Raw genomic sequence first — 12,588 nt, forward strand, 5'->3', positions numbered from 1 at the left:
CTTAGTTGGAGCTTGGGCTACAAAATGCGATCACCGCTGTCTCTCTGCGACCGCTAGGACCGGAAATCACTTAACATTGTGGTGGGTCGCCTCTTTAAAGAGGCACAAGTGTGCCTCATTGAAAAGGAAATCCAAAGAAAAAACTTTCGAAAGAGCCGGTGTTTTCGAAATCGACCTCATACCAGTAACATTGTTGGGGCTTTACGCTTGGGAATTGGGGTGTTTTATACTTGTTTCAGAATACAAGGGAAAACAGCACAAATGCGAATACTAGCTAAAAATCATTTTTAAAGAATTGGATGAAATATCAGAATACTTGATAATTCACTTAATCAGGATGTAATTTTGCCAACTTAAAATTTAAAGGGAATGATTTAAAGGGAAGATTTAAAGGGAATGAAGTGTCATTAGGTAGTAAAACTGTTAGTCACGAGCGAATTCCACAAATAGATACAAAACATTAACTAACATCACTAGTGGACAGCGGTTTACCATCATCAACTGTCATTTTAAATTCAGTCATTTTTTTTACTCAATAATATTTTGAAGTATATCATGAAATTTCGGCGGACGCGATTTGTATTTACCTCATATCCCTGAGTTGGACCAGTACACATTTTCCTCCATGATTTTTTCCATAAGAATCCAAGAAGATACAAGGAAAAAAGGGCAGTCTTCAAGTACGTTGTAAAAAATGGCTTATTATAGTCGGCATCTTGGTATATGAACTGCAATCAAGAACAGGTTAAAAATTTGAAGTTGATACGAGGAAACAAGCGGAGAGAAGTAGTATAATTTGCAAACTAAAACCTGATTTTTCGGAAGAAAAAAACGCATGTGGTCTTTTGCCAAATTTTTTAGACTGAAAAGCTCCAAAAACTGTTGTTTTTTGTCTGTTTTTGTTTTTTCAAGCAGTATACATCATTAGTTATTAGCAGGGGAAGGATCTAGTTATTAACGTACATGAATTATCCGTATTTTTTGCAAATACTTGCCTAATGGCTTCATTAATCTGTTTAATCCTTCGCAAATATACTGTATAATACCTTAAACCAAATTTTTGGATTTATATGAAACCGTTTACAGTAATACACGGCAAATAAGGAGTGGTCCTTATCAATGGACGCTGAAACTCTAAAAAGCAAAATTTTGAGACTAATGGATCACTTAAAGAATGTGGTTTTTATATAGGTTTGAAATATGTGAGATTCAATAATTTTACGTTTACCCCTTAAAAGTTAATAGCGTAAGCATTATTTTCCTAAGTTTAAAAAAAAAAGAAAAAAACAAAGCAAATAGGGTGCGATCATAATGAAAAACAATATATAATCCATATGTGAGAAACCTCAAGTGAAAGATTCAAATCCCCAAATATAAAGATATTTTGTCTCAAGAAGAGTCGTGAATTTCTTCAGTTTTGCAGGAGGAGGAGGGTGTAAAGCCAAAACTGTAGTCGCTCGTAAAATCTCATAAAATTGTGTATTTGAGCAAAATTCGAAGCTTTATTTACATTTTTAAGTAGTAAAAGAAGACAAAGAAATGCGTTGTAACATTTCGTATATGTACACAAATAGAAAATAGGAATGGCCATAAATCATACAGGAGAAACCATTTCATTCATATATGCGAAATCTCAGACGGAATATTCAAATCCCTAGTAATAAAACTGCACGATCTAATTTCGTCCAACGAAGGATCAAAGATTTTTTGCATATTTTTTAAGGAGTAGGGGGAGGGGGTATTATCAAAACAGTGGTCGTAAAATCTCGTAAGATTACGCCTTTGAACGGCATTAAACGCTCTATTTCCCACACAGCAAAGTCTAGTAAGGTTATGTGTGTGTACACATGCACACAATATAAAGGCCGATAAAGTCACCGAAAAAATAAAAAATAAAGATTAAGAAAGTGAAGAGAGGGTCATGACTTTTATATTAAGCATGGAAGGTCAATTAAAATCCCCCAAAATTGGCTTCTTTACTGTCAGGTTCGAAAATAATATTAGTAGATAAACTTTTATATACGTTCGAGTAGAACAATTCAATTTTAAATTTCCATTTAAGCAAAATAGATTTAAAACTGTTCAGTATTATCGTAACTCAACATGCTATCAGTTATAGGAGTATCTTATCAGCTACAAAAACAGAGTACAGGTAAAATTATACATTTATGATGCAACGGTAAACAACAATAAGATGAGAAGTTGTGCAGGAAATGTCTGAGAAATAATCTAATCGAAACAGCCTATTAACAGAGCTTCCCAGCGGTAACTAGATGGCGTAATTTAATGTTTTTCAGGAAAACTTGGACTTACAGCCGACCCTCTGAAACAATACAAATACAATCAATCAGGTTAGTCCGTTTTCTTTTATCATATTTAGTTCCAAGCCATTTAAAAGTAATATTTGTCCAAAATACGCGATCTCCTAAATCATAATTAGTCAAATTAATAGTTAAACGCAAGATATTTTTATGCGACAAGGAATCAATTATATACAAAAAAAAGAGCTGGCCGCCAGCACTGCATATTCGCTAAGAATAACTGATCCCAGGACATATAGATAGCTACAAAAAAACCTTTGACTTTTAATTTACCGAATAAAAATGGTCATTTGAAGAAATCACTGCTGCCGTGAGAAATGAACCCTAGATTCCCCGGTGAATAGCCGGAAGTTCTAACCCGATGTTAACTGGCATATCCAGCAGTATCTTTTTAGGGTCTATCGTTTTGTACAAGTCAATTATTTTGAAGTAACAACTAAACACATAATATTTTTTTATCAAACAGTTCGTGGTAACGAACGACTCGGCTCAATAGTAACCTAAACTCTAAAAACCGGAATTTTTACATCAATTGATATATCAAAAGAATTGGCTTTTTGTGATGATTCCAAAAATATAAGATTCATTAAGCTTACTCTTACCCATCAAAAGGTACGAACCTGAGAAAATTTGCCTTATTTTTGAAAAGGGGGGAAGTACCCCCAAACTGTCAAGGAATATTGAGTAAATCGCATCATCAGATTCAGCGTAACAAAGAATCTGACTGCTGAGAATTCAAGCTCCCATCTTCAAAAATATGAAATTTCGTATTTTTTGCTAGAACAAAGATAACGGATGTGAGATTATTAATTTTTTTTTCAGGGGTGATCGTATCGAACCAGTGGTCCTAAAATATCGGGGGAGAGCTCATTCTAACTGAAATTAAAAGTTGTAGTGCTCTTTTTAAGTGACCAAAAAGATTGGAGGGCAACTAGACCCCCTCCTAACCACTTTTACCCTAAAGTCGTCCGGTCAAAATTTTGAGACAGCCATTTTGTTCAGGTTAGCTGAAAAGTCCAATAACTATGGCTTTGGGGATAACATGACCCCCACAGTTCTTGGGGGAATAGCTGTAAGTTATCAAATTTGCCCATAGTTTACGTATAGTGTTTGTTATTGGGAATTATACAGACATTTTCCCTGGGGGGAGACTTTCTGATTCGGGGTGGGGAAAGCCTGAAGAGCGAGGTATTGAGGAGGGGGCAACCGCACTCACATACAGAATAATTTCTGTTCTTTTTAAGTTTGAATGTTGTTCCCTACTTTCAGTTGATTTTTTTTTATTTAATACAGTAAAGAAATGATTACACAAAAGTATATAAACTACAATAAGCCTGTGATTGTAATTTAGCAATTACAAAGTATATTTACGTGTCATTTGCATACATTTGTATTTCCAAATAATTATTTCTTTACTGTATAAAACACTCTGCGCTTTTTGAATGACCATAGCAGAGCTTGAGAAATAAGACTTTATATGTGTTGAAAATGTTTGGATGGTACAAATGCTGTTGCCTAAGCCCTCCATCCCTACGCCACTCCTACAAGAAATGGTTCTTTCCAACAATTCTTGTAGATAAAATATATAGGAAAAGGAACGGAGCATACTTGCCTTTGTTAGCTCCGACGATAGTACCCATATTAAGTCAACAATGAAGAGAATGAACAGACCAAACACGAATCGGTATTTTTCAATTACTGTTTCAAGCCATCTTGTCATACTCTATATTCGAATATCCACACCTACAATATAATACATTCAGTCATTCAAAATCTACACTATAAATATATAATTGAAAGTATATAAAAAAAAAATGTAATCTAAGAAAATCGCTGTTGTCAAATCAGACAGTTTGTGGTAACGAACTGTAAGTATTTAGCCAAAAAAAAAGAAAATTAATATGCAAATTTTGTTTTAATTATTCATGTACGGTGAGCCAAAATCAAAGCTGCATTAATTCAAAAAAGGTTCAGAAATTGAATAAAAAAATTTTTTTTTAACTGAAAGTAAGGAGCGACATTAAAACTTAAAACGAACAGAAATTATTCCGTATATGAAAGGGTGTCCCCTCTTCTCAAAGCCTCGCTCTTTACACTAAAGTTTGACTCTGTCTCACAACTTTATTTTTCAAAACAATATAAAACTAGCGTAAAGATCGAGGGGTCGAGGAGGGGACAGCCCCTTTCATATACTGAATAATTTCTTTTTGTTTTAAGTTTTAATGTCGCTACTTACTTTCAGTTAAAAAAAACTTGTTTTATTTTTTATTTAATAACTTTGAAGCTTAATAGAACATGGTGTTTAGTGAAAGCCCTTTAGAGTTCGATAGCACCTGTAGCCCACATCCATTAATAAGGTTTAAATAACTTGTTTTTTTTTCGTGACTAGACGTGTGCTAGACAATAAGTGACGTTGGCGACCCGTTTCTTAAGTATGATAATAATGAAATTTCTTAAAAGCAAAGAAACTTGGAAGACACATTTATTGGCATATTTATTGAATGACCCCTAGGCTGTTGAGCCCCCGTATTCGGAACATTTTTGATTAGCCCAAATAAAAAAATAACCCAGATGCTAGTTCACACTCAAGTTATTTATTCATACTAGATAAAATTACAAAACTATTCACATGCTAGTATTATTCACACTAGATAAAATTACAAAATTATTCACATACTGTTCTGAGCGAGAAGAGTGGCTCGAAGGCCGAGCTGCGACTGCTATAAACTAGCAAACAAAGCTAGAGCAAATGAACGTGGCCACGTTTTTTACTCATTTCTGGTGAAATAATATTCACTACAGAAAATTTGTGTCATTAATCTATCTGATAGCCGAACAACTAAAGAAAACCAAAATTTTTACTAATACGCATCAGTTAAAACATCTTATTGAAGCTATCATCGATACCTTCTGAGTGTCCATTCATCACGGTCTTCACCAAATTCCTAAGTTTCTCTTTGGTCACACGAAAATAAAATTTAGTAGAATAGATGGGCTGGGACAAAATTTCGAGAAATTCAGATTCTGTATTCATGAGGTCATAGGAATTACTATGTACAATAATCTCTCAAATCCTAACAAAATGCTGAATCATTTCTTCATCAGCATTTTGCTTTTTATTTTCGGTTAATCCATCTGATAAAGTCATTAACTCACGAAGGCATTGACTCTCACTTTGACATTTGACTTTTACAAACACATTCGAAATAGGGAAGTCAATCTTTAATGCCCCGCGAACGGCTAAGGTAATCGAATTGAGGGAAGTAAACCTTCAATGCCCCGGGAACGACTAAGGCAATCGAGTAGAAACTTTCAGGGGGCATTAGATGGAGAAAAGGGAAATAATGAAATATTAATTGATAGAGAGACACTCAACACTCGCAATATAGGAAACTCAAGAACAGAAACCAAGAACAGATATATGAATATAACATTCAATCAACAAATAATCTCACTATGCATATCTTAACCTTCTCGATAACCATAAAAATACTAATTAATCCATGAAAGTCACCTCAAACTACAAGCTACATAACACCACAACTCATTTAAGAAGTTCAATATTGCGGAATTGAGCCCTCTCGACTCAATGAGGGGAACTCAATAATGGAAAACTTAGTATAAACATGTAAACATTAAATTTTACACAACACACTTTTTGACCAACTGAAGAACCCAAAAAGACAAATTAATCCACCAAAGCTAGGCAAAAATTATAGCATAGCATTTATCTCCCTCGACTTAATACGGTTAACTTGACAACGGGAAACTCAGCAGAGACATCTTAAAACATCATTTACTTACCAAACTATCGCACCATATACATCTTAACCTACTCAAGAACGATAAAAGCTCTATTTAAACCACCAAAGACCGCTCTGACTATACAAAACTCAAAATCCAGAAATTGACACCACAGGCTATGAAATAAATTTATCATATTAGAAATTCAAACCATCTCAACTCAGTATGGAAAAATGAAGAATGGAATACTTGGAATATTTTCACCATTTCATTTTTTTTTTGACAATAAGTGATTTTGAAACTCGGCTACTGAAGAGTCTATAGCTTTTTTTACGTTTCAGTGATGTTTTTCACTCTTCGCAGTATTTACCCATGCATAAGAAAATATCTTGAAATATCACAGTAAATTTTAAACTAAATTATTTTGGTACTTGGTACCTAACCCTGCCACTTTCCAAAATAGAAAAAAAAAACTATCATCTGGAACTATAGCCAACATTTCACTGTTTTGAATTGAAACTAAAAAAATCAAGGTGGGCAACAAGAAAAGGAATAAGACTGATAGAAAGGTTCCAGAACTTGATAATGGCTACTTTTACTGAGTAGAGAGATAGCTAAAATGTTATCATGCCATTTGCTTCAGAATTCAATATTCTATCCAAACATAAAAATCATTCCCATTGCAAGTTTCTTTCAATAAATCAGAAAAGTCTTTTCAATTAAAACAATTTAGCCCTCTTCTTTTTTCTACTTCTATATGCGGCGTGCTAAAATATTACAGATTACTTCAATTTATATATCCCATAGTAGCTCCTTGTATTCCAGGTACTAAAAACCAACAGAGAGAAAAATCTCAATGAAAAGAAAAAAACAAACGAGACTGCGGCCAATGGAGAGAAAAGTGTAAAACAACTCGGATATTTCACCTGTATCATAACAAGGCGTCTTCAGCACGAGAGAAACACAAGAAGAAAAAGATAAAAAAAAACTAAAACTAAAAACAAATAAAACCACCACCAAAAAAAATATGCATTTGGCGCAAACTAATCCACGTAGGGAAAAGATGCTATTAGTTACTTCAGTGAGAAAACCATAGCCACTGAGGTAAAATAAAAAAAAAAATGGAAATTACGTTAATTATTCTGTTGTGAAATAATCCTCTTGTTGGCTATTACTGAAGCAAATCGTCTTGGGTTAGTAGGTAAAATAGTCCCCCGGTGATTATTTAAAATCTTAATTCCCTTATTGACTGTTGATTCTCTTTTTAGAAGATTATCATAAATAATCTTCGGCTTAAGATCTTTCATTCCAGGTACTGGATAAGCCTGGCGCTTATTTCGAGTTCAATACTGGTTGTGAGGGTACGGTCAGGTAGGATATTAGCTGGTTGGGGTAATGACTTAATTTTTAGCTATGCTTTTTCTTCTTGAAGGTACAAGCCTTGCATGAGCTTTGTAACAGGTAGAACTGTGAATTTGACAAAGGTGCAAACGAAACTCACTAGATAGCACGTTTTACTCTTTCAGGTCATTTTATAGGGTTAAGCACCCCTCGGAGGAACCTATTCCCAGGTCTAATCGTAATCAGCGGATTCGATATGACTAGAGTGATTTCAGACCTCGTAAAACAGATGAGTTATGACGATCTGAAAACAACCGTCTTTTTGTCTACTGGCGTCTAGACTATCTGTGATCAGAAGATGACTTCTTAAAATAATAACTAAAATCACCAAAAAAATTTTAATATGTTTAGAGTTATCACAGCATTAAGTTTTAGAGTTATCACAGCCTTTAGTTATCACAGCCTTAAGAGATTTTTCTCTCAGATATTTACATGAAAGTTGCTCTTGAAAACTATATTTCACAACACAAATGCATTTTTTTTCTTTAGACTATTAAAGTTGTATTGTACAACTAGCCAAGACACATTGCAAAACTATTATGAAGATTTAAAATTAAAACTGTTCAGGATGTATTGAGAAATTTTGAAGATTATATTTAAAGAAAACGCGCATTTCAAACAGTTCGTGGTAACGAACTGTAAGTAAGGAGCGACCCGGCTCAATGGTAACCGAAACTCTAGAAAACGGTATTTTGATACAAATAGATGCATCAAAAGAATCAGATTTTAATGCTGATTTCAAATATATAAGTTTCATCAAGTTTAATCCTACCCATCAAAAGTTACGCGCCTGAGAAAATTTGGCTGATTTTCGAAAAAAGGGAGAAAGACCCCCTAAAAGTTATAGAACCTTAATGAAAATCACACCATCATATTCCGCGTTTCAGAGAACCCTACTGTAGAGGTTTCAAGCTCCTATCTACAAAAATGTGGAAGTTTGCATTTTTTGCCAGAAGAAAGATCACGGGTGCGTGTTTATTTGTTTGTTTTTGTTTTTTTCCCCAGGGGTGATCGTATTGACCCAGTGGTCCTAGAATACCGTGGAAGGGCTCATTGGAATGTAAATTAAAAGTTCTAGTGCCCTTCTTAAGTGACCAAAAAAATGGAGAGCAACTAGGCCCCCTCCCACGCTCATTTTTTCCCAAAGTCACCAGATAAAAATTTTGAAATAGCCATTTTGTTCAGCATGTTCGAAAATATTATAAGTATGTCTTTTAGGATAACTTAATCCTCCGAAGTTCCCCGGGGGGGGGCTGAAAGTTATGAACTTTACCCAATGTTAACATGTAGTATTGGTTATTGGGAAGTATACAGACGTTTTCAGGGGAAATTTTTTCTGGTAGTGGGGAGGGGTCTGGGGTTATATGGGAGGATTTTTCCATGAGGGAAGTTTTCATGGGGGAAGGGCCATTGCTATGAAGGGGACGCCGGACTTCCCAGCATTATTTAAAAAAAGATCAGAAATTAAATATAAAAAAACAAGTTTTTCAACTGCAACAGCAGCAACATCAAAACTTTAAACGAACAGAAAATATTACATATATGATTGGGTTCACCCCCTAGTCAATACCTCGCTCTTTAAGCCAAAGATTTTTTAGTACTTTCATAAGAGCTATTTATTCTAATTAACGGTCTTTGTGGTTAAGCGGTCATTTTTACAAAATTGGGACAAAATTCGAACTTTCACGTAAAGAGTGAGTTATTAACTAAGTGGGGGACCCCCTAATATATTTATTAAAGATATATGAATACAAAAGTTAATTACATTAGTTATTTCGTAAGTTACGAACATTTATTACCAATAAAAACGTTCGTAAATAAATTTAAACAAGTTTCAAGAAAGCCATTTAACCAAATAAAAATAAAATAATATGAAAAATTTGTTTTAATCATTCATGTACGGTGAGCCAAGATCAAAACCTGCATTTATTCAAAAACATTCAAAAATTAAATTAAAAAAAAACAAGTTTTTTTAACTGAAAGTAAGGAACGACGTTAAAACTTAAAACGAACAAAAATTATTCCGTATATGAAAGGGGCTGTCCCCTCCTCAGCCCCTCCCTCTTTAAGCTAAAGTTTGACTTTCTCACAAATCTGTTTTTTTTAAAAAATGAAAAACTTTAGCGTAAAGAGCTAGGGGTTGAGGAGGGGACAGCCCCTTTCATATACGGAATAATTTCTGTTCGTTTTAAGTTTTAATGTCGCTCCTTACTTTCAGTTAAAAAAACTTGTTTTTTTTATTTAATTGCAGAAAAGGACACATTTCGAACTATTACGCATTTGTAATGAATTATTCAATATTGAATTTGAAGGAATTTCAGTTGTACTGAAAGAATCTGACTAGAACTTTCTGAAACAACTGAAGACCGTTTTTTTTTTCAGGGGATACTAGAAGTTTGAAAGAACTTTATGATTCTATAAGATTGCTGAGTCAGATTGCAGAAAATGCTGGCATGTAGTCGATTTGTATGTATTTACTATTGTTTCTTATTTTTTGATTTGTTTGTGCTTCAGTTTTTGTTGTTGATCGTAACTTATCAATAAAATTGTTAGTATTATTATTTATTACCAGGAGACAAATCTTCACAGTCCTTGGAATTCGGCACGTGGCAGGCTTTTATTTTTGTGATTCTCGAATTACAAATTAGCACAATTATCGCATTATTCTTAATTTTTAAGTCATGGGGTGGCGAATCAACAATTTCTATTGAGTTAGGAAATTCTGACATGAATTCAATTCTTTCCTCCTTCCTATTTATCCTTCACAGCGTCTTACTTTTTATAGAATTTTTCATCTCATAGAAGGCAATCGACAATCTCAGCATTAATTTTACTAGCTTCTTTTTGAGCTGCGCTAAAATAACGTGTTCCTTTATTCCATTGCAACTCTGGTCTGTCTTCTAACCGTAGATTTGGTCGTGCATCTTTATCGTTCGAAATTCGATATGAGGTTTATTCGTCATCTTGCATAGTTTCGCATGCGTCATAGATACCAAAAACGATATAGTCACCCCTGGGAAAAAAATTATGGAAGTTGCTCTTTAGATGGATATGATTGTGAGGTCATTCACATGAAAAATGTTTTTTTTTTCTCCAAAGTTAAGGCTCTAAACAAATTTGTTCAAGGCCTTGACCTGTCTAGATCGTTTTTTTCAGTCCAGAAAATGTTAGTGAGTAAGTTTTCAGAAAAAATTACCGAGCCGTTTAAGGGAAAAATTACAGCCATATATATATTTCGTATATAGTATACAATTATTGGACGCTTAACGAGATGTAGGTTTATACGATGATGTAGGTTTATTCAGAGTTTTATCGCCCAATTTACTTACATTTAGAAAAAGCCGGCGTTCAAGTAATTTATTCCTGTCCACTTTTGTCGTGTTGGGGGTTATCCTAAATTTAAAGGGAGCTCCCACCCTCCCTTCGCTTTTAGGCTAAAGTTCAGCTTTTGCGCAACAATGCCCAGAAGAAGAAAATCACCCCCTTAAAACGGTATACCCTTTGTTTTTGTTTTCAAATATTAAGAGGGTATCAGAGATGTCTAAATGTTTCGTGGATAAAGGGACTTCCATAGACAAACACTGATTCTGGAAGAGAAATTAATTTCACTCCTTCCCCCATAGTGTAGATAAGCATATGAAATTGGCACTTTATTTCACGTTAAAAATGTGTCTGCAATAATTACGGAGCTATTATCTCCTAATCATCACTATTTAAAATTAGTTCAATTATATTCTTCCAGACGAAGAGATGCTAGGGTGTAAATTCCCCTTGATAGTGATTTGAAAGACCAGTAGTAAAAAGTTGTGGATACGTGGCCCTGAAAATGCACGTTTTGAGGCTTCGCGTGTCCTTTCTCCTCATTAAAAGAACTAACGGCCCACCTCGTCCTCCACCAACGATAGTTGGTTAACAACTAAGCAATACTATAGAATCATCAGTAAGTGAACATATAGCCTACGTTCTATACAATAACTGATTAGTTTGTGTTGACAGCAGAAGTGTTTAAGGACAAATGCAGCATCGTGAGGCAATTTGGCTTCTGAAGCTGGGAGACAATAGTTACGGCTTTTCTAAACCATTGGGCTGATAAGAATTTTCGCTCGATAAAATGCCACTCTTGGCAGTTCCAAAATCTTTGTTTGGCGGCATAAATGGCAGATATCGGCCCTTTTATACGGTATCTCTTTTGTAACTTGAAAAGAGGCATCGGAACTTTGAATTTCTGCTTGAATGAGTCCTCTTCCAATGTTCTATGACAACTGGTTGGATACTTCATCCCGGGAAAAAACAAATAGACAAGGAAACACTCATTCTTTACCAACTTTCTCCAAAAAAAGGAAAATCTTTTGCTTCTGCATACAGAAGCTTGAAATCTCTGGTACAGATTTCTTGGACTTACTAGATTTTACGGTATAATTTTCATCAAAATTCTTTCCTTTTTCTAAAACTACGTAATCAATCGAATGCTTTTAAAAAGTGATTTTAAACTGAATGAAATGTGTGTATTTAGGATTGCTATGGATGTCAGATTCTTACGACTAATTCATTGCTATCAAAATTCTATTCTAGGGTTTTAGCAACTATTGGCACTGTTTTCTCACTTCCTTTACAGTTCGTTACCACGAACTCTTTGATAAGCGTTCCTAGCTTTTCTTTCGACCATGTTCTACGAATAAAGGGCAGAATTAACAACATAAATTTATTCTAAAAACTGATTTAGCGTAAAAATAGAATAGGTAATTTTTAAAATTCTAGATGTTTTTCGATTTCTAGATTTTTATTTTTCATCTTACTATTAAGCAGCGCTACTACTTTTAAATTTTTGGTTTAATCGTGAAGGGTATGTAGCTCAGTAAGCGTAAAAAATTAATTTTGGAACTTTAGCTTGATCGTTAAACGCACAAGAAAAACTTCTTTGGATATACATACCCAACCTTTAAGGAAAAAACAGGGAAATGTCTAGTAAAACGAAACAGAACTGTCTTGTTGCATTTTTCGAAAAGTTTTCTATTTCAAATTACACCCTTTTAAATTTCTACTTAATTCTCATAAGATTACCTTTTAATGATTATGGGTAATTAGGGTAGTGATTCCTGGAGCATTAGTCATCTTAAAAAAT

The 12,588-nt window shown here is 34.1% G+C and overlaps 1 protein-coding gene across 1 annotated transcript in view; it reads right to left on the reverse strand.

The window, feature by feature from the left end:
• LOC148940055 (solute carrier family 35 member F5) overlaps positions 1-12,588 on the reverse strand; it is a 107,296-nt gene that overhangs the window by 60,330 nt on the left and 34,378 nt on the right. The window contains exons 3-4 of the mRNA XM_089106062.1: positions 3,934-4,064; positions 588-728 (exon numbers count right to left, since the gene is read on the reverse strand). Coding sequence (XP_088962188.1) covers positions 588-728; positions 3,934-4,041 — 249 coding nt within the window. The 5' untranslated portion in view covers positions 4,042-4,064. The remainder of the gene's footprint in view (positions 1-587; positions 729-3,933; positions 4,065-12,588) is intronic.

The sequence above is a fragment of the Artemia sp. Qi Xiang Cuo genome, chromosome 20 (genome assembly GCF_049724085.1).
Source record: "Artemia sp. Qi Xiang Cuo chromosome 20, ASM4972408v1, whole genome shotgun sequence".
NCBI lineage: Eukaryota > Metazoa > Arthropoda > Branchiopoda > Anostraca > Artemiidae > Artemia > Artemia sp. Qi Xiang Cuo.